At 40.3% G+C, this 27,838-nt stretch overlaps 1 protein-coding gene across 2 annotated transcripts in view; it reads right to left on the bottom strand.

The window, feature by feature from the left end:
* Positions 1-9,087: 9,087 nt before the first annotated feature.
* abcf3 (ATP-binding cassette, sub-family F (GCN20), member 3) overlaps positions 9,088-27,838 on the bottom strand; it is a 41,118-nt gene continuing 22,367 nt past the window's right edge. The window contains exons 5-21 of one of the 2 annotated variants that reach the window (XM_057334801.1): positions 27,461-27,558; positions 26,126-26,248; positions 20,388-20,654; positions 18,347-18,427; positions 18,093-18,152; positions 15,004-15,060; positions 14,746-14,768; positions 14,601-14,656; positions 13,671-14,135; positions 13,484-13,560; positions 13,360-13,404; positions 11,872-12,004; positions 10,946-11,034; positions 10,776-10,867; positions 9,998-10,130; positions 9,800-9,887; positions 9,088-9,601 (exon numbers count right to left, since the gene is read on the bottom strand). In XM_057334801.1, the coding sequence (XP_057190784.1) occupies positions 9,443-9,601; positions 9,800-9,887; positions 9,998-10,130; positions 10,776-10,867; positions 10,946-11,034; positions 11,872-12,004; positions 13,360-13,404; positions 13,484-13,560; positions 13,671-14,135; positions 14,601-14,656; positions 14,746-14,768; positions 15,004-15,060; positions 18,093-18,152; positions 18,347-18,427; positions 20,388-20,654; positions 26,126-26,248; positions 27,461-27,558 (2,046 nt within the window). In that variant the 3' untranslated portion in view covers positions 9,088-9,442. The remainder of the gene's footprint in view (positions 9,602-9,799; positions 9,888-9,997; positions 10,131-10,775; positions 10,868-10,945; positions 11,035-11,871; positions 12,005-13,359; positions 13,405-13,483; positions 13,561-13,670; positions 14,136-14,600; positions 14,657-14,745; positions 14,769-15,003; positions 15,061-18,092; positions 18,153-18,346; positions 18,428-20,387; positions 20,655-26,125; positions 26,249-27,460; positions 27,559-27,838) is intronic. The other variant, XM_057334802.1, reaches the window with a different exon arrangement.

Here is a 27,838-nt window from a genome sequence, read left to right as displayed (position 1 = left end):
CTTAAGAAACTTTTCATGTTTCATTACTTAAACATGTTGTTTTTTCTCCTTTTGTCCCGGCAGGCAGACCTCCCCCTCGTATCATCGGGGGCCAGCCTGCTTACACCGTCCGCCGGATTCTGGACTCCCGCCGGGTGCAGCGATCCTTGCAGTATCTGGTGGATTGGAAAGGCTATGGCCCCGAGGAGCGCTCCTGGGTTCCTGCCAAGGACATATTGGACCCTGACTTAATTTGACAGTTCAAGGCCCGCCATCCACTGGGGGCCACTGGGGAAGTGCTATTTCCTCACTGAGGAAACGAGCTATGGAGACCACTTCCTACCGTAGGGAGGAGTTTAGTGGAGACACCAACATGGTCTCGCCGGCAGGGGAGAACTCATTGGAGGAATGTGTGGACTGAAGGGACTACCGAGAGGTGGAGGTCCACCTAGGGGAGATCATGGGTTACCTAGATGGGAACCAGATCATGAGGATACATCAGACGGAACCACCCTGCTGGGGGGGTTACTTCGTGTGGGGCACTAGGTCCGGTTCAAGCTATACGCTAGATAACTCAGCTAATACCCGGCCTAAGGAAGCAGGGCTGCTCCTCGACTGTGCTCTGTACCCTCTTGAGACCTTAATGTGGTCTTGCAGGGCCTTGGTACTGCCCCTTTCAAGCCCCTCAGAGACACCAGTCTTCCTCATCTCACGATGAAGACGGCACTCTTGATGGCGCTCGCTTCTATCAAGAGGGTGGGGGACCTCCAGGCAATCTCCGTGTCCCATGGGTGCCTAGAATTCGGGCCCGGTTACGTGCCCAAGGTTCCCACCACTCCCTTCTGGGACCAGGTGGTGAACCTGCAGACGCTCCCCTCTGGGGAGGAAGACCCAACCTCCAACGTGTTGTGTCCAGTATGCGCACTGCGCCTCTACTTGGACCACACGCAGAGCCTTAGAAACTCTGAGCAGCTCTTTGTCTGTTATGGGGGACAGCACCAGGGGAGGGCTGTCTCCAAACAGAGAGACTTGCCCACTGGCTTGTGGATGCCATGGCCTCCTCGTGGGCAATGTCTCAGGGCGCCTCTCTGGCAGACATATGTAGTGCTGTGGGTTGTAGTACCTTCACGAGGTTTTACAACCTCCACGTGGAACCAGTGTCAACCCGTGTCTTACACGCTGCCGGCGTATATAGTGTACATGCTCCACAAGCATGTACACTCCATGTACATATCATAGTTGGACACATGCCCTCTCTTCACCAGCGCAGACCTGCTGAATTGTTTTGAGCCCCTAAAACACTTTAAGCATTACAATAGAATTGGGCTCAAGTACGGGAACATCCACTTTCCAGCCAGCCAACTCGTCTGAAATGCATTGCCAGGTCACAAAGGTCAGGTATGACATCTCAGCTGGTCACGAGAACTTAGTCTCAAGGTCGAACCTGCCGACGACCCAGACGTTTCCTGCTGTTACATCATAGACACCATACAGGAACTATAGGCAGATGACTCAGACATCAGCTTTGCACTGTTCACACGCTTTCCACAACAACACCAGCATCAGACATTTCCTCTGCTGTCAAGTGCACGCAGTTCCGTTGGACTCATGCCTGTCAACCACAGCAACGGCCCAGGACACCCATGCATTGAACTTGAAATGGAATAACCAATGCAGAACCTGATACTACCTGGTTCTCGCGAACCTCACAGCCCCATTGGGGCCCTGTCAAGTGCGAGAACTTTCTGCTAGACTAGACCAGCCCAGAGCTTTGAACTCTGGTGAATAAATGAGACTGTAGCACCTGCGCTCACCAAAAGGGGTCACTGTTCAGCTCAACACACACATATTCAATGGAATACGTGGAGCATGGCCCACTCTAGAAGCCACACCCCCTTTTTACTGAATAAGTCATCTTTTGCAGTGTGCATACTGTACAAGTGAGTACATTTTCCAAAGACTTTGAACAATGCCTTCATGAAGAGCATGACAGCGGATTACCACTCTAAGGAGATGGACAATGCCCTGCACCTGCCATCAACTGCAAGTGCTAGAGCTGCTCTTCACAAAAGACGATGATGCAGAACTAATGTCAACTACATGGCCCCGCTCACAGAACCACATGACATTACATCCCAAGCTAGCTGCATCCCGGGCAGTGTTGGGAGTAATGCGTTACAAAAGTAATGCATTACAGTAACGTATTACTTTTTGCTGTAACGCAGTAGTGTAAGGCCTTACTAATCAATTTTCAGTAATATTTTTCTCAGTACATGTTCAGTAACGCTTGCGTTACAACAAACTTTTCGCCCGTGAGACATTAAGAAATCAAAAATCCTGCAAGTAAGTTCTATTTCCTGTTCGTGAATAGATGCGTGTGGTGTCATTCATCTCCCTCTGGCTGGTGGAACTTTGTATTTTGTATTGTAACGCGGCATGATGTCAGCCTCTGAGCTCGAGGTCCGAGGCTATTGGCCCCGCCCGGTTCGCTGTAAGCCCTGTGCCAGTGTTGCCAGGGTCGCGGTTTTCCCGCACAATTGGGCTATTTTGAAAATGCAGTTGCGGGGAAAATTATGGAGCCACGGGTTTTGGGGCTACTTTCATAATGTACTGCGGCCGCCAAAATGTTTATTTATATTCTATGGACAAATGTTAATTGATGAGATTCTTAATGTGTATTCATACTCAGATGAATACCTGGCAACTCCAGGACCGGCCCGTTCTCAAAAGTGTGGGGAATGAGCATCTGACAGGCAGGCTACAGTACAGGGAGGGACGCGGGAGCTCAGCTCAAACAAAGAGGAAAATATAGCGGTGGTAATAGACAATGCATCCGAATGATGTTTTTACCAATGTTTCGTAAGGTGCATGTCACGTTGCACAATGAAAGAAATCACGCATGAGTGTACAACAGTTGATTCTTCCGGCTGCCAAATATCACGTTTGAGCAGCTATACACAGTCTAGAACAACTAAAACATTGACGTGCTTGTACACATTATACATATGCAATAAATTTAATGATGCTTATTTCTTAAGCAAGTTTTTGCATGTCTTACGAAGAGAAAACACGTTTCTCGTCCATTTCCGTGCGTGGCCTCGAGCACACATGGGATCTTTTTTAAAGGGACACTCCACCCAAAAATGAAAATTCTGTTATGGATTACTCACCCTCTAGTTGTTCCAAATTCATTGGGCTGCTTTCAGGAAGCTAGTTAGCAAGATCCCTGTGACCAGCAGCAATGACAAGGTAAGCTAACATTTACATGATGACTAGCTAGAATTCTATATAATCTAGTTCAGTGATGGGATGGGACTTTTTTGTATTTAAATACCTTTGAAAAAAATTAAATGTATTTTGTATTTAAATGCATTTAATCTTAGTATTTTTAGAATTTATTTTTGTATAGTCTAGTTAATTCAAGAAATCAGCAGTCTAATAAAGAAGTTGATTGGCAAAAAGTATTTTGTATTTTGAAAATACAAAAATACAAAGACATTTTGTCATTTTAAAATGTTAAGTTCTACTTCTGTAGTTATTTTGGTGAAAGTAACTCAAAAGTAATACAGGAGTCATGTATCGTATTACAATTCTGAGACAGTAATATTGTAAGGTAAGGGATTACTTTTAAATAACAGTAACAAGTAATCTGTAATGTATTACAGATACAGCACAACACTGATCCCGGGCTACACAGAACACCACCTACAAGGTTTGTGAACTGTTAAAAAGAACTGCCCACTCATGTAAATGAGCGCTCAAGACGGCACCATGTACACACCCAATGGCACCTGCGCTTAACCAAATGCCTGATTTACCTTCGCTGAATGGAGTTCCATCTACACTGACAGCGTGACCAAAACAAAAGGGGGATAGCCAAGCACCAGCAGAACACGGCTCTTACCACAGCCTGAGCACCCAGATGACAAGAGCTGTCCTGTGCTGCACAAGCCACCCAGCGATGTTCCATTCACATCAGAATACAGAAGGTAATCACAGAGACCTGCCACCAACCTGTGATGTTTCTAAAAGTCAATGCCTCCTCACCACAGATCCCACGATACAATGGTGAGGCACTGCACGCCCAAGGCAGGTGTTTTGTGGAAAACGACAAGCCTGTCTCACGGCAACACTTCAAGCTGGGGTCCCAAACATCACAGCACAAGTGACAGCTATCCTTCAAATCGCAGCAGCTCACAAAAACTCCATCAGACAATTTCTTACCTGCATAGACTCAAAGTAGGATAAGCTAAGTTTCACACGCTATCACTTGGCAAGAAACATAGCGAATCATAAGCCAGTTGAGCATTAACACCTGTTCCAGACATCTAGTGTCATCACAAAGGAACACGATATGCTCCTCTGTGGGAAAAGGTGAAAGAACATTCAAAGTCAACCTGTGAAAACTGAGGCATTTTGTGGCATGTTCTCCCTTGATGTCCAAGCAGGATGGAAAAGATGAAAGGTACCCAAGTTGAGACAAGGCCCGACCACATTGGGAACATTCTCTGCCTGTATGTCGAGATGCTTTTTGCTCTATACCTGCCCTCATCAGAAACTGGTTCGTGGCGTCTCTTCGGAGACTGCCCTTTTCTTCCCACTGGGGGAAGACGGAACAATGGACTTCTGCTGCCTCGCACACCTTGATGAGCCATGCGGCTGGTGACGAGGCCCGGAACTTTCCAGCTGGACTGCATTCTGAAACCTTTTGAACAATTCCATCTCTACACGCGCATACGGATATTGGTCCAGCACAGAGCTTGCAAGTATCCGATTCTATATATAGAATAGCTGCGTTTAAGTTTGTACCTCTTTGTTAAAGATGATTTTTATTTGTGTTCTGAAATCACTGCCATCTCTCTCTCTCTCCTCCCTAGCACGTTTGTGTTTCATTGTTTTGTTTGTGTTTATGCTATCGTCATTATGTTTACCATGTAGAGTTTAATAAACAACCATATACAGTATATTCATTTGTGATGGGTTTTCTGTGTTCAGCTCATATACTTGGTCACTTAAACTGTGTTTGATTTACGCTAACTTTGCACTAAATCCTGTTTGGTAAAGTCACGTTACTTATGGCCATGAGATAATGTAAAATATATAATATCATTGATGCATTCGCTGGACGAATGCATACAAGTATTATTATGCTTTATATTACTAATCAGAGACTAAAATATGTATATTTGATCACGATTATTATACGTATTTTCCTTTGAGCTAAACTAATTCCTTGACTGAAATTGATGTTTTAAATAACTAATTTCATGGATGTGATCTTAATAGATCTGGTGGAGAACCATATTTGGTGAGCTTAACTCATCATTATTTTAACATGCAGCTAAAACCGCTACATAGCTCTGGTTTGGATCGTGGTCCCTTCGCCGGTTTAGGTCGTCCGACCAACTGCTCTCAGCGCAGTTGCCGTGTGCCACTGTTGGTCCCGGGCAGGGGCGGATTTAGGCAAATCCATGTATGGGGACCCCAACTATGCTATTGCTATGGCGACGAGTGTAATTTGATCGCGGGTCTAATGGCTCGTGTCAGTTTACTGAACACGGGTACATGGATTTTCAACCTACACACACAGTAAACACACAATAGACAATACTACACTATAACTGACTAACGGGATTTCTTCGCTGAAAGATATTTGTGTACTTAGTCGGGAACATTAAACACTTGATTAATATTTTTAAACTTCCCCTTAAATAGTAAACTGACCCGGAGTTATTTACTATATTAAATCCACTGGGTAAGCGAACGAATGGGCGGAACATTATCAGTCAGCTACACTGATTTGTTCACCCCAGGGAGCGCAATAGCTTAGTTGAATAGCACTGAAATACACATCAGTAACACCTAGCTATGCATTAACAATAAGGCCTTAGTAAGACGAGGGAGGAACATCGCTCGCTCTATCTTCTTCAGGCTAAAACAGGATTTCTTCGCTCAATTTATGGCGGTAAAATAATAGTATAGTGCGCTATAAAGAGATTTCTTCGTCTTTATATTGTCACTAAATCTTTGACAGAGGCTGAGGTTTTCTCTGCGAGAAGCTCAAGAGTCTGCCAAGGATAGGTGGGCGGGTCCACACCTTCATTCATACATAAAGTGCCATTTAAAAGAGTATTCGGGTTTCAATAAACACCCATAGAAACACACATGAATAGTCACTGAGTTCTGCTCACAACACAAGGTTTAAAACTGCGCCCGCATTCTCCACCAAAATATGTAGCGGTTTTAGCTGCATGTTAAAATAATGATGAGCTTAGATCTGGTGGAGAATCATATTTGGTGAGCTATCAAGATCACATCCATGAAATTAGTTATTTAAAACATCAATTTCAGTCAAGGAATTAGTTTAGCTCAAAGGTAAATACATGTAATAATCGTTATTAAATATACATATTTTACAGTGTCTGATTAGTAATAAAGTATAACAATACTTATATGTATTCGTCCAGCGAATGCATCAATGATATTAGACACTTTACATTATCTCATGGCCATAAGTAACGTGACTTTACCAAACAGGATTTAGAGCAACGGTAGCGTAAATCAAACATAGTTTAAGAGATGGCTTGTTTTTATAGTCGTGGTGCACGCGCTTAACCCAGGGTAAGCCTACCCAGAGTAAATTGAACTAACTCAAATCAGCTGTTCTGAAACCAAAAACTCAAAAGTTTCTCATTTCTCAGTAAACCAACTCTGAGTTCAAGGTTTAACCTAGAGTTGGTTGAACCTCCTTATTGAAACGGGCCCCAGGTTGGTTGTCCAAACCATTGCAGTTGATATGTCCTTCCGGTTTTCTTCCCACCTCAACATGGCGGCGGTGTAAAATCAGTCTATAGTGCAGTAACTGTGCTAATGCCAGCACAGAGAGCACCAGTCTCTTCTCACCTGACCATCTATGTTGTAAAAATAGTCTATTTCAATATGAAAGTAAGTGAGCCGTGATGTTTGCGTTAGACATGTTTTTGTTCAACATTTTTTTGTTTCCTTTAAGTAACATTTACTTAATATTTTAACAAATACTAAATGTATTTAATAAGTAGAATTTACTTTATATACCTATTTCATAGCGTGACGTGTACAAACCGGAACTAGGGTAAACGCTTGTCCGGTCAATGCTCTAGCTCCATTCACTAAACAGAACAGTTGCGGAGACCAGAAGAAGTTAGGCATGCAACGCTCTCTTTATGCTGATTTGTCTAACATATATCAGACCTTGATTATAAATAAATCGCTCAAAAAACAATGTTTTTGTAATGTTTGTTTTCCCTATTTTTACATCTCCCAGTAAACCATGAATAAATCGGACAACATATGCTACTTTTGTTTTTGGTAAATAAAATGAATGCCTGTGAGAAAACAAGCTGAATGAATGGCTATGACAGCAGTAGGACAAAAGTATTTCCCTACTTCCGGTCGCCACCGCCATATTGTAAAAGAGGTGTATTGTGGTTAGTAAGTTGTACTTGAATTATACAGCACATTTTACTTAAAAATATTTGTGCAAATTGTTACGAGGATTCTATTAAAAATATTTGTGCAAATTGTTACGTGGATTTTATTAAAAATATTCATGCAAACTGTTACGAGGATTTTATTAAAAATATTCGTGCAAATTGTTACGAGGATTTTATTAAAAATATTTGTGCAAATTGTTACGAGGATTTTATTAAAAATATTCATGCAAATTGTTACGTGGATTTTATTAAAAATATTCGTGCAAATTGTTACGAGGATTTTATTAAAAATATTCGTGTAAATTGTTACAAGGATTTTATTAAAAATATTCGTGCAAATTGTTACGAGGATTTTATTAAAAATATTCGTGCAGATATTTACGAGGATTCTATTAAAAATATTCGTGCAAATTGTTACGAGAATTTTATTAAAAATATTCGTGCAGAGATTTACGAGGATTCTATTAAAAATATTCGTGCAAATTGTTACGAGGATTTTATTAAAAATATTCGTGCAAATGGTTACGAGGATTTTATAAAAAATAATCGTGCAAATTGTTACGAGGATTTTATTAAGTAAATTCTACAAGTTATTTTTTCATTGTATTATGATTTAAACCAGCTTAAGAAAGTGATCTTAATGTTGTCTTGTTAAGTTGATAAAGCAGAGTTGTTGGCAGTAACCACATGCAAGTGAAGAAGGATGAACCCAGCAACTAGAGAATTAGGCCCTGTCCACACGAACACGGGTATTTTCAAAACTGCAGTTTTTTCTATGCGGTTTGGCCGTTCGTCCACACGCAAATGCAGTACTCTGTCACTGAAACAGTGTCTTTTTTTTAAGATTTTTGCATCGTGGAGATTTGGCTTCGCGTCGTGCCACAACGCCTTTAGCTATTATAAAATGCACTGTAACCCACTGCTTCTTGGGGCTTATTGCTTTAATAACAAATGGGACACTCTACTATGGACTAGAAGACTTGGTGAGCATGCGCAATTTATGGTCACGAGACCGCAAGTCCACATGAAGAGCACCATTTGGGACATGGCCATGGATATTAGGTGAGTTCAACCTTACGCAGTGCTGCACAGACTGATCGGCGAGATTTGCCACTCGCAAACGAGGAACCATAACGCCCCGTTCAGACCGCCAGTGTCTCTTGATACTGGATGGCCACTGTCTTGCAGAGTTTAGCACCAAACACACACCTGCCGTGATGTTTCTAATCGTGAAGACATTAAATAGATGGTGTGTCAGGTGTGTTTGATTAGGGTCAGAGATAAACGCTGCTGTTCTAAAGGTGTGGGCATGAGTATAGAATATCTAGTAGACATGCTGCGCATTTCAATTCAACTCGCAACTTCAAGACGCCAATGTCATGTCATTCACAGGCTCTAAAGAGATAAAAAGCACTACTGTAGATGTTTGGTCGGACGTTTTGGCTTTTGAAACCGCACCTTCAGGCATCCGATAGCTTACCAGTCACATGACACATATGCAAGATGTTTCGTGTTAGGGTCATAGCAAAACCCTGAAGGACAGTGAGTGGTCCTCCATCCATGGGCAGTGACCATCGATTCGCTGTCATGTAGGACATCATTCAGAAGTGTATTGTTGTGAGCAACTAAATCACTTTAATTTGATTATGCAGTAAAAAACAGCAACATCATTTGTGTTTCTTTGAAGAAACAAATACAACAAGAACATTTAAAATGGTTGGACAGTTATCATTTTATTGTTGCATTTTGAGCGATCTTTTAAAAGTGGTGCCAAGTACAACATTAATTTGTACATATGTCCGCTTTGCCTTTATTTGATCTTCAATTTGTTGGCTTGCACAAGAGTATGCGAGGTACGTGAATTGGGAAGTTTGAAGTGAAATGGCCTCGAGTAAGAACATCCAAACAGCCTACTGGCCCTTGCGACTGCAGAAGCTCTCTGGTAAGATGGCAGTTTTGGTGTTTGTAATGAAACAGATGACAGGTATCAATCACAAGTATCCCTCCCGTCGAAACTGTTCCTGCAAGATGTCCTTGTACTCATCGAAGCCTCCATCCACACGATTGACTCGTCCCCCTTCGCATACCCAAAGCTCTTTGCAGACCAGCCTGATCAGTCGCTCATCATGGGACACCAGAACCACACCGCCCTGACAGAGACACAGACATTGTCTTATCACAGAGTGTTCTAGCTGACATCAGTTTACGCCTATTAATTCCATGACTAATAATAGCTGTCAAGTAGCTCCAAGTTTACTGACCGCACAACATGTCCTTATGACTTAATCATAGAATAGCATTTCATGATCTGTGGAAACTCTGCAGGAGCAAGCAGATCCCACTCTTACTTTGAACGTGTTGAGGGCTTTTGAAAGGGCCTCGATCGACTCCATGTCCAGATGATTTGTCGGTTCATCCAGAATGTAGAAGTTGGGACTGTCAATGAGAATTCAGGGTCAAATTGACAGCGTAAGGGTCAGGCAGATAAATGGCGAAAATGAAGTGCTGGGTCATGTGAGACGAGGAGAAACGCATGAACACATTACCACGGCATGGTCATCTGTGCAAAGGCCACACGGCTTTTCTGTCCTCCTGAAAGACTCGCCACCGGCCGCGTGGCCAGCTCTCCTGTGATGCCATATCGGCCCAGCTGGTGACGGTACTCTTCCTCTATATGACCTGATACACACAAAAGTAAACGGGTGCATCCCAAATCGCCCACTTATGCACTATACTACGCCATTTTATAGTATAAAAAGTGTCAGTAGTGCGTTCACATTGAAAATTGTCAAAAAAGAACTCTGTACCCAGATGATGCACTCAACCGAAAATATGAAGTGTGAAACTTCTCGTACTACACGCTCGCACTTTCGCTCGCATAACAGAAGGGAGGCGGGGCTATCAGACGCTGCTCAAGCAAAGTTTTCCTGCGGAGGGATTATGCTTAAATCTGATGGTGACTGAAGTCATGCTGGGCAAAACAGATTCAAAACACATTAAATGTACAAATTGATTTTATTGACACACATCGTGTTGTGTGACTGACATCATTTGTCCTCGTCTGGGAAACCGCATATACTCCGGTTAGTATTAAACCCTTTAGTATTCCATTTGGGACGATACTACCCTTCTTACATTCATACACTAGATGGTGGAGTGCATAGCGTATAGCATGTCATTTGGAACACAACTAATGAATGCTCGGTTATGACTACTTATGACATGAAACAGAAAATTCAAAGCAGGATAAAAGGAAGGATTATGATGGTAAAATGTTGTGCTATGATGCTATTGGGTCGGACTGAGTGTCTGTTTGAGGCGTACCAGGAAATCTCTTAAGTAGCAGCTCGATGGAACAGACATTGAGGTCCAGCTGATCTACGTGATGTTGACTGAAGTAGCCGATCTTTAAGTTTCTGCGTAAACAGACAAAAGGTGTCAGACAGAAAGGCAGGCTGGATTTATAACGTCCCATGCATCACAAGGAATCTTACCTGTGGGCGTATCTGGTACCGTTGATGGGCATCAGTTCTCCCATTAGCAGCTTCAGTATGGTGGATTTACCAGCTCCATTCTCACCAACCTACACAAGACATTAAACAAGACATCCTAACCACTCTGGTGCTGGAAACCTTTCATTCAGTCTGACCTATGACAGCAAATGATATTCTGTTCCGCTGTGCTGAAACTGTTCACCACGTTATAAACATACAATTGCTTTTCAATACCAATAAAATCAAAGTTTTTAAACTAGATATGAACGTGCATAGAAAAGAAACCATGCATAATGGTGGCACGCCGGCTTCACGTACTGTATCTCAAGGATGAATCTCACTGGTTCTCACGGGTCTCACAACCCGAATCGTCCTTGAGATACGTGAAGCTGGACATCTTTTCAAATGATTCCGTAGGCCAGGACATTTTTTCAACTGTATTGAATTGAAACCCTTTACTAATGTTTATGCATATATTCAGATTTATTTATCTATTTCTTACTGTAAATCTGAAATATGATCTGAAGCAATAGTTTTGTAATCCAAAACAGTTCATTGATTATGTTGTTGTGTTCTTCGAATATCAAAAACACAATTATTTATTCAGTTTTCACAGTTGTTTTAACACTGGTTATTCAATGTACAACAAACAGATCATATTGTTACCAAATTCTGATGAAAATAACCGTCATTAAAAATGGTGATATGCTTGTATTGTGCTACGCATCATACCTCCGCTGAGGTGACAGATTCCTTTCAAGACGTCTGCCTGTACACTGGATTGTCAACATTATTCATTTCCCCCTTGCGTTATATGTTGCTCTATGGATAACAACTGCTCATATTTAAAACGAGCTATGAGCATAAAGTGAAGGAACGCTACGATGACAAGAGTACACATGTGATGTACTATGAAAGACACGTACGATGCAGATGCGAGACTCTAGATCAACTGACACGTTGAGCTGCGTGAAGAGCCTCATGTCGGCCGTGTAGCCGAACTCCACCTCATCCAGCTGCAAGATAGGCGGAGATAGCTTCTCAAAGTTATCCGGAAACCTGTGGGAAAAGCACACGTGTGAGCGAGAGCCTGCTAACGTTTCAACATAACACATAACGTGCTCAGCATAAACGAGTACACCCCGTCAGATTTCTTCAAAAGTATTCATTTTAAAGCCAGATGGTGTTTTTTCTGTGGCATCCCACAAAATGAAATATCTGCTTTTAAATGAGATTGATCAGGACCAAAATGAGTACACCCCTACGTGAATGTGTTGACAGGAACTGACCAGCAGACAGGTGGCCACTGAGTAACGGGGTGCATGCATACGGGGCGATGACGTGCTTCCGCTAAAATCTCAGCCAGCTAAGCCTCGTCCGCTCTCATAGAGCTGAGGTCATTTTTCACCAAGTAACAATGATGTGTTTAGTGCGAGAACGTTTGAATTCCAGCGAACATTGCTGTGTGCCTCTGTGATTACGCCTGGAGTAAGTGCTAACGTTTACTTAGCTATAATCATATTTGTGAACGTAGCTTGAAAAGGAGAGCCCGAAGCACTTCTTTTTGGTTGTCGATGTATGACAGAAATATGTGAAGGTGTTTTTGGTGCAAAACAACCGAGCGCCTGTGAGAGTGAAACTTGTAGTTGTAGAGGTCGGCCACACGTGTGTGTCAGTACATTTGAAGTTGCAAACTTGTAGATTTTTTTCTCTCCCACAAACACAACACAACAGTTAGGCCTTCTTGAATCCTTCAGTGCAAGTGCACAAATCCAGTTCTACAAATCACAAACTGAGATGCTCGTGCAGTAAATATGGTGCAAAACCCATTCACACATCTGCACCAAAAACAAGCATTCACAGACCAGTTTATGTGAATTCACGCAGTGAGAGTTGAACGCTTGTCAAATATTTTCTCACAATTGAAACTCTCACAGTCGCACCAAAATACCTTCACAGAAATACGCCATCGCTCCGTGTGCATACACCCCATTGACAATTAAGAAAAAATGCACTCCCATATAATGCTGACAAAATGGCAAAACACATGGAAAAGAAATGTCACAAGACCTGAGAAGAAGAAAATGTCTTTGCCCAGGAAGGTAAATTACTAAAGCATCGGTAAGAAGTTGAAATGCTGTCGCGCTTGTGGGAAGCTTGCCGAGACGTCCAGGCCGTCCACGGAAGTTCACACCTCGTCAAGAGCGTTTTATGAAAAGAGATGTTCAGCATGGAACAGTTGGCTGAATCATGTTATTAAAAATAAAATGTTAATAAAAATAGATGTGTAATAAAGCTGTTTTCAATGCATCAATATGCAATCTCATATTCACTTACAACTGGATAAAAATCTTATTTTTTAAGGGGGCGTACTCATTCATGCTAAACACTGTAGAAGTAAATGAAAAACTGACCGCAATATGACTTCAGTCTCCTTCTCAATGGGCTTCAGTTCAGGGCTGTAACACATACAGAGTGTGAGAATCCAGCATGAGTGTGTCTGACCAATGAGAGATCAGCGAGTGACGTAACACTTACAGTTTCTCCAACAGCTTGAGTTTACTCTGCACCTGAGTGGCTCTGTTGGCGTTATACCGGAAGCGATCAATAAAAACCTGAGAGAAATAGTTATGTTAACCAGAGTCTTTTCTGCTTTTCAGCACACTGAAATAACATTTATAATACTGACTTTACATGTTATGAATTTCTGCAGATGCTTTTTCACCTGTATGTGTTCTCTGTGCTGTTTCTGCTCTACCTGTATGTGTTCTCTGTGCTGTTTCTGCTCTACCTGTACGTGTTCTCTGTACTGTTTCTGCTCTACCTGTACGTGTTCTCTGTGCTGTTTCTGCTTTACCTGTACGTGTTCTCTGTGCTGTTTCTGCTTTACCTGTATTTGTTCTCTGTGCTGTTTCTGCTTTACCTGTACGTGTTCTCTGTGCTGTTTCTGCTTTACCTGTATGTGTTCTCTGTGCTGTTTCTGCTTTACCTGTATGTGTTCTCTGTACTGTAACTGCGCCTCATATTCTCTTTGCTGGTTCTTCAGCCGGTCCTCCTTTGTTTTGATGAAGTTTTCATAATCACCACGGTAACTCTCCAACCGCTGGGAGTGCAGGTGTGTGATGTCCGTCACAACGGCGTTCAGGAAGTTACGATCATGAGACACCACAAGGATGGTGGAGACCCACGTCTACGGCAAAGGATCACAACATCATTTTAGCCATAAAAGCAAACACTATTTCTATATACTTAACAACAGGGTTGAACAAATAATTTCTCAACTGAATTCAAGTTTTAAACGCATGTAATTTTTTCAACTGCAAACGATTAACTTATTTCTTTTTACTATGAAATAAAATACTGTAAAACTGATTTTGGATCTAAAATAAATGCTTGTTGCTTCTCACAGTGCATTTTTTTGATTCAGCATAAACTAGATTTGCGTGCAAAGATTTACATGCATAACAAAGTAAAGGTAAATAACAAATGGTGTAAAATGTATATTGTATCAATGTTTGGTCTTTCTTTAATGCTGTGCAAACCACCACAACAAACCTGCAAAAAATACTCTCATTTAAAATGTGACTTTAATCGGGAAAAAATGCACTTTGATTTTTGCAACCTCACTTAACACTACCAAACAGCAGAAACCCACTTGTAAATAGTTTTCCAGCCACAAAATGGCTCGGACATCCAGCATGTTTGTGGGCTCTGATGGAAATAAACAGAGATGTGAATTATAATAACGATTTTTTTAAAGAACACAGTGGACAAATATTGCTTGTGTTTTTGTAACTCACCATCAAGCAGCAAAAGATCAGGCCTGTAACAGAAAGTCAGAAAATATTAAATAAAGCACCACCACAAATTAATCTGACATTTCAATTAAAATTACAGAATCAAAAAACTGAATATAAGAGTTGAAAAACTGTCATAACTACACTTTTACATTTTACAAATTCATAATTTTATTTTCAAAAATTTAAAGTATATTGATTTCTTGTTTAGAAGCATTATAGTAATTTTAAAAGATCATTATTCATTAGGGTTAAACGCACCGTGCAAAGAGAGCTTGTGCTAGCGCTACCCTCATCCTCCATCCTCCAGAAAACTCCCTATAGCAAAAGACAAACATTAATAAACAATGCAGCAGGATGTCACTTCATATAACTCAACATATGATTTATATTTATTACACGGCACTCTGGAATACTTTCTGATTCTGATTGGCCAATTGCGACATTCCAAGGTGCGATATTCCCAGATAACAACCGCTCAAAACTAACACCACATGGTAACCCCAATGCTGCAAATCATGGCAGTTTAATATAAATAAAAATTCAATTCAAATATGTGTTTCAATAACATATGACCAAATTGGCTGTTCCTGGCATTTGAACGTCGTGTCTTACCCTAAAAGTAACCAAAAAGTAAACGAGTTTTCCTCGCGGAAGGTCTGCATTTGGTAAAAAGAAGCTAATGTGTATCAAATAAATATTTCTTGATCAATAATTTACTTATGAGGCAAGTTGCCATGTCCTAAGCGGGATAATGTACAGCAGACCTGCAAATTCGGAAGAGGTGAAAAAGGTGACAGCCATACGAGGGGTTGTTTTTCAAGTGCACCACAAGACACCTATGGAGCAGCAGCTAATCACATGATGTATTACCAAGGTGAAGCTTATTCGCAAATAAGACCAAGGTTACTGGCATAATGAGTCGGAATGGGCATGGTCTAAATTTGAGCTACAGGAAAAAGAAGTGGAAAATATGGATTTTGGTTGAATTTGAGATTTTCATAAATAATAAGTACATTGCACTCGTCATTGGAAGCAAAGTGCTTGCGCGTATGGGGTTTTGGTTTTAGGATTGAGAAAATAATGTGCCGGACTGATGTTAAAAGAGTTATTAAGAGAGATAAAGTGCAGGACCTGATTCATGCAAGTTATTAGACCTCAAAAAGAAAACAAAGAGTTATTAAGAGCTTCCATAAAAAAGAAAATTCAAAAAGCAGATATAAGCAATACAAAAGTAATCCGCGCGACGCCTGACGACATATTAATGTATTATGAAGCAAATTGATCGTTCTCTAAAATAAATATTAAATATCATCTGTAAACTACAGTTTTTGCTAAACTTTGGACGAATACAATGGCACCCAAGTGCCTTACTCACTTAGAAGGGCAGAGCTCTAGAAGTGGATATTCCAAAGGGAGATTGGCAACAGTCTCTCATAACATCACATGGGAGAGCTGAATAACAAATATCAACGCCATTTTCTCTTCATCCAGGACGACACTATGCGTTCGCCCCTTTCAGCAATGCTTTTCACAGGGGCAAACATGACATTTAGAACGCGCTTTTCCTGCCGCATCTGCATCTCATGCTATGATGTTGCCTGTATCTGTTCATTGAATGTTCACAATATGGCACCGGAGGACTTACGTTTTATAAATCACCCCCCCACTCTGGGTAAAAACTCTTTGGATCTAAACGATTTACCAGAATGGCATATTTGGATTCATAACGGCGAATTTCACCGAAAAGTGGCGAGTTTGCAGGTATGGTCCAGACAGCTGGCTGTTATCGCAGAATATACCCCCTTCAGTGTGATACAAGAGCCTCCACACATCGCGTCGGTTCCTGATCACACTATCAGGGTTTATTCATGCGATAACAACTAACTGACTGACTGTACATTATCCCTTACACATATACAGTAACACCTTCATGAGAGGTGTGTTCCAACATGTTCAGAGCGATTAGCGTTTCCCTGTTAAGCCAAGTTTTTGTCCTGACAGATTTCTGCGACATCACTGTCAGCTCTGCCCACAGATCAATCTTATTCGATTAAAGTTCTGCACCTCATTTACGTTTTAAAGGTTTTAAATGGAATGGCACCTTTATATATTTTGGACCTTTTAGGTTTTACACACCCCAGCTAAATGTCTTAGGTCATTGAATCAAAAACTCTTATTGGTCGAAGAAAAACTGGGACCGGGCTGAATCACTTTTTAAAGAAAAGCATATCTCTTTCAGAAGGCTGTGTGAGCCAAAAGGGGTTTTCTCATCATGATCATTTGTCTGTATTGTCCTACTGTCTTTATGTACAGTACTTTGATTTTTTTCCTGTTTTAAAAGATATTGTCCAGCACAATGGTCAAGCACGGTTGTCTTATTGTGCTTTATAAATAAACTGAAACTGAGGGGAGGGACTGATGGACGTTTCTCTTGAAGTCCACTGTCATATCCACAGTTTCGAGATCAAGGTTGTTTCAGCCAGCCAGCTGTTGAACCTCTCTTCTGTATGCATATTCATCCCCAACCTGGATAAGGCCACTGACATCTGCAAACTTCAGGAGCTTGTCAGAGAGCTCCTTCAAATGCAGACGCTGGTGTATGGGGAGAAGAGTAAGGGGGTAAGAACACAGCCCTGTGGAGCACCAGTGCTGATGGTGCAGATGCTGGATGTGAAATTCTCCAGCCTCACTAGCTGTTGTCTGTCTCTCAGGAAGTTGGTAATCCAGAAGTCCAGAAGCACTTCAGGTTTGAATTTGTATTTTTATTATTATTTTAAATCTCACGGCTGTAATTCAATCTTAAAGATATGCGTTTAACAGTCCATCATTTTGTTCAAACGTTTGTATATTGTTAACTCTCAGCGGTCAATGCCACTACTTTTTCTCTTATCACTGAGGAAAGAGACTTAAAATACCCCCGTTATTCTGGTCATAAAAATAAGAGTAATACATCGTTCTAAACTGTGAAAGGTCTACTCTTATTTGTGTAAAATAAAGAAAATAAACAGGGTGCGCTTTCAGCAGACACATAAGATAGATCCTTACAAAGTGTCTAGTTGTAAATGATCCAATTCAAACAAATATTCTGTGATTCTGTAATAGGCATGAAAATAAAGACAGGCTCATTATCTCTAATGTGACCACACCCTCATACGCTAATGATCTGATGGAGCCACGCGAACATGGTCAACCCCTACCAACAATAACACAACAAAGCACTGAGATTCATTGTCAAAACATCTTCTTTTGTGTTGTGCGGAAGAAAGAAAGTCATGCAGGTTCGAAATGACAAGAGTAAATGATTTCATTTTTGGGTGAACTATCACTTTAAGCCCTTTCATACTCACTTGGTTGTTTGCTTTTGCATTTTGGGTGAAAAGCCTAAACCAGCTAGAATGACAGATGCCCTGAAAGAGTAAAAAACATTGCTTATAATTTAGGATGATTTGACTATACTTAAATGACCGAACTTCAAACACAATATTAACAATGTTACAGTTTGGCGAGTCCACAACAGCTGATGGAAACTACCAATACAAGACGACTTGAGACAAGGTGGTCTGAAAAATATTTACAATGTGTTCAATAACATGTGACTCACCTGGCTGGTGCTTTATCTGCTTCTATTTCTTCAAGTCGGGCATAAATCTCAGAGAGACGAACACTTTCTAAACCATCGGCGCTAAAATGCAGACCAAATAAGGAAATCAATTCAAAAGATTTGGTTCTTCAATTAAAGATTACATATTTGGCCTTTTACAAAGTCTTAATTCTGTATTTTGGGTGCACTTTAGACTGTTTCAGCGACAAAAACATAAACAAACGTCATGTGGCCCAAACTTAACTTCCGGTAGACCTCCGCAAAGAATCTATAACTTGAGTAGTTTTAACGCAATTTAATAGAATTAATATACAATAAGATGAATTCATATTATTATAAATTAAATATAAAACATACTGTTATATGTAGGGCTGTCAAACGATTAATCGCATCCAGAATAAAAGTTAACATACATAATATATGTCTAAATATAATTAAAAAGTTTTCTGTTTAATTCAATTGCATTTTTGTTTTTGTGAGTAAAAAATAAATATCATACATATTTCCCTGATTTCCAGAAGACGCCCACTAAAATGTCATTCATTGTAACAATCTTGTCAGGCATATTTACATCGAAAATCTATTTATGACATATTAAAGAAATTACTTTCACCCTAAATGCTAATTAGCTGTAATTTTTTTAAATTTTATTTGCCACTATCCTATAGGTTTTGCCCATTTGACAAGAAGATTTTTTACTCATTTAAACCACAATAAAATGTAATATGCTCCCTTATTCTTTGAAATATTTCAAGTCAGAATCAGCATGTTGTTTGAATTTGTACATAAATATTGTGTTACACTGAATGACAATGTAACATTATTTCAACCATATTTTGACATTTTATTCTCCAAAAACTTAGTTGAAACCATAAAGTAGACATTTTACTTGCATTTAATGTGCTTTCTATGGGCATAAAATCACTTTTGTCAATTTCTTTTGATGGGGACATCTTAACATCTTTGACCCACACGTACAGTATGTGTTTAGAAATACAAAATCAATATGCACAGTACACAGAAACAAACTCTTATTCTGGATGTGATTAATCATGATTAATCGTTTCACAGGCCTTGTTATATTATAACCAAACACAGACCGGAAGTTACCTTCGGGCCAGGCGTGTGTTTCTGTTTTAACAGTCTATAAAATGTTTTCATCCCTGATTGTAAAAAAAAAACACTCTATTTTTTACATATTTGACATTACTGCAGCATGTGTCTTCGCCCTTTGTCCTGAACACTTGATTTAGTTCTGAGTCCCCTCGCCTTTTAAAACGCTCTGGTGCAATTTAGAAACACCAAGGCTTTAGATGAGACTGACTAACAGAAAAAGATGTCGATCTGGGGCTGGTTACATACATCTGCTTTAGACAGGTCTTCCACATGTGCAGGTCGCAAACGTGGACTAGTTGTAAAAAATGCTCGCACTGTTTTTGAAAGGCTGTTTATGCAGTGACTGCGCATGGGTTGTTTATGCAACCTAAATTCATTTCTATATGTCAACTTTCCAGCGTTGCATTGAACATTTTTCTATCGTTATTGATAAAAGTGTACCGATAAATATCAGGATCATTTGATCGTCCAGCCCTACAAGTATGATGCCTAAACATGGCAAAAGAGGCAGAGGAGACTCAAAATGACGACTTCTAGATTGGTTTAGGGCATGGCTCCAAATCTTCTTTGGTGTTGGGCTGATCCGTGAACCTTACAAAATTTGAAGGGGCGCTTCATTGAAATTTTGTAGGGTGGCGCTATCAAGGCACCTATCAGATGTGCAGCGTTCTATGAGATCGTTCAGGCTTTCAGAAATGACATTCATTCTCAAGAAGAAAAATACTCGATAGAGCAAATTCCAGTGAGGTCCTAGCACCAAAATACATTTCAATTCGAACTGAAATTGAGTCAATTGGGTCAAATAAGAACAGACGTTTTAGATGTAGTTCCTGAACAATGAACAAGTCTTACATAACGCAGCTTTAACCATGCCTGACCACAGATCCAATTATGATTTATAAACAGTATATATATGATGACTTACGTTCCATTGGCGATGTGAGCATTGAGTAAGCGCTCTTCCTTAAGCAACTCCTCTCGGACCACGTCACTCTCTAGAACGCTCTGTAGAGCTGTGGTGTCGTCGCCAGCCACTTCCTGCTCCACATGCAGAATAGAAATATGCGAGGGGACGTGCAGACTCCGGCTAGCCAACATCTTCAACAGAGTGGTCTTACCGAGCCCGTTACGGCCCACGAGACCGTAGCGCCTGCCGCTGGCCAAAGACAGCTCAGCACCCTGCAGCAAACATCTGCACACAAGAACACGCTGCTTTAGGAAAAAACAAACAGCATACTAATCTACACGTGAGTAATGCTGTTTAAAAATACATCTGTGCAAAGGTGGACAGTAACATAGTGAATTGACTTGAGTACTGTACTTAAGTACACATTTTGGTAGTTGTACTTAAGTATTGTTTGGGTTTTGGAAACCATTGGGCCCTATATATAAACATGAACACAGTTTGTCTCTTAATAAGCACATATATATAACCAAATATAGCCAAAATCGCTACTCTTTAAAGGCGGGGTAACCGATTTCCAAATTACGCTTTAGACAACTGAGTCAGGCCGAGTACCAAAACATCCTTGTAGCCAATCAGCAGTAAGGTGCACAGGACGGACATTAGCCGAGCCGAGCGCTGACGAATGCGACAGATGGGGGTAGGGGTGGGTTTGTTTTGGTGATTTGAACATCAACAACAGCTAAGAGAAATCGGACACCCCGCCTTTAAGGTGTGTGCCGATTTTGTCAGAGGACTGTATTAAAATACAGCGAGTAGAATGGAAGTTGCATATGGAGGACTAAACCTGCAAAAATTATAAATAAATAAATGTATAAATAAATAAATATATAAACGAATAAATGTAATAATATGAAAATAAATAAAGGAATGAATGGTTTGATAAAACAAAATAATTCGTTTTTAGCTATTATTGATCTTAGCTTTAACTTTTCTTTTCATTTTTTAAATTGATTTATTATTTTTTGTGTCCATTTTTAATTATTTTTAATTATTATTATTATTTATTTTTAGATTATTTTATTTATCATTTCCTTTTATTTTTACATTTATTTATTTATATGTTTATTTATTTTTATATTTATTTATTATAGCATGTATTTATTTCCACTTTTATTTATTTATTCTTGAATTTATTCTTACCTTTCTGTGTCTTGTATGATAATTAGATGGGTTGGTCTTGCCTACTATTGGTTCAGCGTAGATTGAAGCGTTTGATCGATTACTCTTGACTTGTTTTGGACTAACGTCACGTCACTCACTGATCGTTTGCTTCGTGTATAACGTTTATGGCGGGCGCACAATTAGCTAGAGAGTTACAGCATTTAGCCAATGAAGTCGATAACCATGCATCAAATGACTATGTGTCATTCAGATTAGATGCATTTATTGAGGATTTATTACAGATTGACGGAGAGATAAATGACAAAGTTCTTCAAAATCTGTGCGAGTCAGGGGGTGCTAAGGTGGTGACCAAGTTCCGGTTACAGGTCCTCTGCCAAAGAGGTGCATGAACGACCTCAGCAGATTCGTCGATTCTGAAAGCACAAGACGACTTGATATTAAGATGTCTAATAAACACAGACTTTCTTGTTACATGATTTTGACATTCTTGTTAAGATTGCAAATTATTGGTATGATCGCCCGTAACGGCTGAAGCGAGGTGAAAAAATAAATAAAGCGATTTGACACGGGATTCGTACCCATACAATAAAGCGAGGCAGCGTGTCACTACGGTAACAATCACACTAAGCTATTTCGCAATGCTAGCTGCTGCGGATCTTTGCAATAATATCAAGATGTCACACAACAATATGCAGCTGGATGAATCAAGGGAATATGCCCGTTTTAACTTGTGACCTCTGTGTTATTTATCTCTTATGGAATGTAGTTTACGAGTACCGTTTAGTAACCACGTCTTTTTAGAAGGAATGGTTTCCATTTGATGGCCCCTGTAGTGAAAGAACGATGCTCATTACTACCGTGTTAACTTGTGACTTAAGTTCACTATGTCTCAATTCATTTACATTATGTTACATCATGTTACATTAAATCTTTACGCTTTTTCTAACCGAAAGGCTGCTTATAACTATCACTTTGACAAAGCGTTAGCTTGCGACTTCGGTTTACAAGCTCATCTGTGTAGTTAAACCTTATTACATTTTGTGCTTTATGATTTTCACCAGTTGAACTGTAACACCAGCATAGCACCCTCTGACTCGCACAGACTTTGAATGTGCTGCAAAGAGGCTAACAACCGAGGGAGAACTTTGTCATTTATCTCGCCGTCAATCTGTAATAAATCATCAATAAGTGCATCTAATCTGAATGACACATAGTCATTTGATGCATGGTTATCGACTTCATTGGCTAAATGCTGTAACTCTCTAGCTAATTGTGCGCACGCAATTAACGTTATACACGAAGCAAACGATCAGTGAGTGACGTGACGTTAGTCCAAAACAAGTCAAGAGTAATCGATCAGACAAACGCTTCAATCTACGCTGAACCAATAGTAGGCAAGACCAACCCATCTAATTATCATACAAGACACAGAAAAGTAAGAATAAATTCAAGAATAAATAAATAAAAGTGGAAATAAATACATGCGATAATAAATAAATATAAAAATAAATAAACGTATAAATAAATAAATGTAAAAATAAAAGGAAATGATAAATAAAATAATCTAAAAATAAATAATAATAATAATAAAAATAAATTAAAAAATGGGGACAAAAAACAATAAATCAATTTAAAAAATTTAAAGAAAAGTTAAAGCTAAGATCAATAATAGCTAAAACGAATTATTTTGTTTTATCAAACCATTCATTCCTTTATTTATTTTCATATTATTACATTTATTCGTTTATATATTTATTTATTTATACATTTATTTATTTATAATTTTTGCAGGTTTAGTCCTCCATAGTTGCAGTATAAAAACGTACACTATGACGTCACAATGTTATTTAGCAGGAGACGTCATCCAGTGCCACAGTTCCACAAAATTCTTATGGAAACACTGGGGGATAAACAGACAGAAAGCTGTACACACACAGAGCTTCTGTGCTGAGACCCTGGTAAACACCTGCACGAATTACGTCAGTACTACAGAGTGTCGATTCACACTAGGGCTGGGCGATATATTGTGCAATTCTTATGCTCAGTTTCCTCAATGAATTACGGTTAAATGTCGCAACATCCGAAAGCCAGAGGGCGCCCTCACGCAGAAACTCAGAATATGTGACACAGAAGAAGAACGATTTACTCATACACAGTTCCAGGAAATGCCAATGGTGATATTCTATCGCTGTTCTTCAAATCTCTTTTGGTATTTTCATGATAATAAAATATATTTATAATGATGATGTTTGACGAGTGTTGCTAAACGACTCAATCTCGTAGTGAGTTTAGATCGAGCAGTACTTCCTACTGATCAAAGAGCCGTAGTTCACGGAAGAGCTGTGCAGAAAACACAGAACCGCTTTAGACATGTATAATTAGTGTGAATCGTGATATATATCGCCCAGCCCTAATTCCCATTAAATCAATCTGTGCCAAATTTCGCTACCTGAGGTCGCATCGGTGCTGTGTGAGAGCAGGTACGTTAGCGAGAGAGAGCACATTTTACCTCACGCAAAGCGCAAGTAAAACCGTTAATAAACAGGGTTTTTCCTGGCTCAAAATGAGGCTGAGGTGGTGCCATCCTGATCTTGTACACACACACACACAAGTAGGCCTACCATACCTTTAAGTGGATTAACCAAAGTGACATTGACATTAAAAGTTCTAATAAAATTAGATGAAAATGACAATTATTAAGTGTGAAGAGGGAGGCGGGACGAGAGCCGTGGGGGAACGACGCGGGGCCTCTCTCATCTCTCACGCATCTCTCACGGAGGAGATCGGAAGCATAAAGGGACGGGCGACAGGAGTGTACGACGAGAGAGGACCGGGCCCGGACATGTGTTAAGTTTGTATTTATGTTCTTGTGGCCGGCAGTCGACCGTGAGGTGGCTGCCGGCCTTTTATTTCCGTGTTATTGTTTGTTTATTTTATTAAAGTTTTTGAATGTTCGCCGTTTCCCGCCTCCTTCCTTCCCTACTTTGAACTGTATTACATTAAGTTATATGAAACATTACTTTTATTCAACCAAACAGAATTTTTTTTATCAAATAAAGTTTTTATATCATTTTCAACTAATGATCCGTTCCCTCGTCTCGTCGGTGCGTACCCCCAGGCGCTGGGGCTCTCAAGGGGGGGCCCCCCGGGGGGAGTAAGCACAGGCGCGGTGGTACCCCCCGGCCTGTGAGGGGCGATGGGGGTATGTAGCGAGGAAGGCGGGACGAGAGCCGTGGGGCAGGAAGGCGGGGCCGGTGGCGTGAGTGATAATGAGTATCAGCTGTACGCGCATCGGTCCCGCATGCCTCACGGGGGAGCTCGGGAGCATAAGAGGACGATCGACGGGACTGCCGACGAGAGAGGACCGTGCCCGGAAATGTTACGTTTTGTTTATGTTCGTGTGGCCGGCAGTCGTCCGTGAGGGGCTGCCGGCCTGTTTTTACTGCTGTTTATTGTTTATTTATTTTTGATTAAAGTGTTTGAATGTTCGCTGGTTCCCGCCTCCTTCCTTCCCTACATTGAACTTTGCTACAGTTACTAAATAACGTTTGTCTTCAGCAAGTTTGTTTTCCATCAAAAGAATAACTGTAGTTACGACTCAATGCAGAAATGGTAGAGCAACAACACGAGTGTGGCAGAAATCTGTCAACCAATCACAACGCAATGGGAGGAGACTGGATCTGGATCCAACCTTGCCCCCTGGATGTCACATTCTGCAGTGTGGAGCTACTGAGCATTCATCCTTAAATGTTATATGTTATAAGCCTATAGCTACTGACAAAAAAAATGTTTTTTGAATCTAAATTTTGCATTTACTTATTGCATTACATTTGTCAATAAAAAACGACACAACATAGTGACCCAAACAATGAATAAAAGGGTGTTGGTCAGGTCCGTGGTCTCTCACGCATGTATTTGAAGTCTGTAGTGGTTTAATCCAAACAGTGCTGCTATGATTCCCTGTTAGTCTCCTTCAGCCTTCTGTGATGTGTGTTCACTGGCGAAATGTCTGTAAGGGAGCTGCGTGTGAGGAGAAACAGTGAAGCGCTATCCTTCACCAGCCACTGCTTTCTCAGATCTTTGGAAGATTCTTCTTATGTCGCTGATAAAAATCTTACTTTGAACTGTTCAGGTTTCACAGGGAGCAACGGCCCATTGTAAATACATATAACCTGAACCCAGTGAGCCATACGATTTCAAGTGGGAAGTACGTCACGAGGCTACGTGCAAGTAGACCATTCTCACACTGCATGAATGAGTGATTCTGTATGTGATGAGGAAATAGAATAAACTGGTAGTAATGCTGTAGTTGTTTCTATAGTCTTGAGATCGAGAGGTACTGGTACCCAACCCTATGCACATATCCTGAAAGTGTTTCCGTCTCAAACCAGTCTCACTGTGTTTTATCATAAGTGGACAGGAGTATTACACACATATTCATGATCAATCACATTGATTTCTATAGCGCTTTTCACAATTCCGCCTGGCTGGCTTTGGAAACGTGTCTACATTACTACTTTTGTGGCATGTTAGATGAATTTTGATGTTCTTGATGATCACAAAAAGTTTCTTACCTCTCCCCAAAAGACACATCAAAATTCTCAATGCGAATGTCATAACTACGGTTCTTCCCAGAGGAGTCGGCGCGACTTTCCTTCTTACTACTGGCCTGACTGGCCGAAGCCTCCTCCAAAACCCTTAAAAACATACACAGAAACAGAAAATATCAAGACATTAAGCCAGTGGCTAATATCAGTTGATCATAATTAGTGGAAATTGCAAAAGGGATTTTATTTGATAAAACAGCCGCTAATAATCGGTTTAAGCCTCTTTACCAACAGGCTTAAACACAGATCTTAAACACAGTACAGCGCCAGCTAACATTAAGGGCCGTTCACATTATAACTATACCGTTAACTGTAACTATAACTATAACTATATTTATAAAACGCTCTGTGTTCTGCTGCTTGATTCTGATTGGCCAATTTTTTCCACTATTGCATAAACGGAATGGTCAGAATGTGCCCTTTTATTTTGTCTTGAATTGAGCCCTCTCCCTTATTCAATGGCCTAACTTTATATTAGGCTTTATATAACTGACTGCTGACAGAATGTAATGTACTCTGTACGCCTACAGCTCCTTGCTAAAGATGCTTTCATTTGATCATTTACACTTGAAGTCCTTCCACACACTGCCGACATGTTCGCTGCATCAACAAAGCGTGCTCGTCTCTCTCTCCGCACTAGTTACTGCTTGATCACATCAGACGTCATATGTTCAGGAAGTTTCTTCGCCCAGATTTCACTTATTCTGTTGCCGAACATTCGGTGCATCGCTACATTTTGTCAAAGTATGTTGTGTGCATCCCTGCCACGAGTGAACCTTCTGAGAGAACAGCCAGCTTTTGTGGAGGAGAGATGTGAACCGAAACGACTGTCAGGCAGCATTTCTTGCATGGACTATTATAATCCAACAGTTTTCGTTCATTCCTATTTTGGATTTATGACGCTGAACGGCACATTTTAATGAAGTGTTTTGTTGTGGGCTTCCAGAGCTTACGGTACATTCTTTCAGCAGTCAGCTTCAGGCCCAATATGGGCTACCCAACAAAGGAGAGGTCTCTATTCTTTTGTTTTAATTGACTTGTTTTGCTCAATTTTATTCGAAGTTATATTGTATTATATTGAAAAGCAAGACAAAATATAAAAAGCACATTTTGACCATTCAGTTTATGCAAAAGTGAGAAAAATGTGTAAATAAATAGAAGAAATGCAAAAACCATGTCCGCTATTTGATTTTCGGTCTTTATTCGGCTTCGGCCAAGAATTTTCATTTCGGTGCATCCCTATTTTTGACCTGAAGAGAGGGGTTAAATCAGACCAATCACAGTGCAGACATCAGTACTCACAGCGGAGAGGAGGTTTTCTGCGAGTCTTTCTCATTTCTGCGCTCATGTTTGGCCTTTAGTTTGGCTTCTGCTTTCTCCAGTTTCTTGGCATCCACAGTCTAGAAGAATATTTTAAAAGAAAACAGGGATAGGATGACTAAAAAACGACAAAACATGTATGTTTGATTTTTTTCTGTGGGATATAAAAGTAGAGATGAATTAAATTAGATTATTTATATAGCACTTTTTACAGTGCTGCATTCTGGGTCATACTTTTAGGTAAAGGTTCTTTGACGCTTCTATTCTTTGATCAGACAAAAATACAATGGTAGTCAAAAGTGCCCCACAACTGTTTGCTTTCCTAAATCCTAAACAGAACAAAGACATTTATAAAGCATG

The sequence above is a fragment of the Triplophysa rosa genome, linkage group LG5 (genome assembly GCF_024868665.1).
Source record: "Triplophysa rosa linkage group LG5, Trosa_1v2, whole genome shotgun sequence".
NCBI lineage: Eukaryota > Metazoa > Chordata > Actinopteri > Cypriniformes > Nemacheilidae > Triplophysa > Triplophysa rosa.
This window is presented reverse-complemented; position numbering and strand designations above follow the sequence as displayed.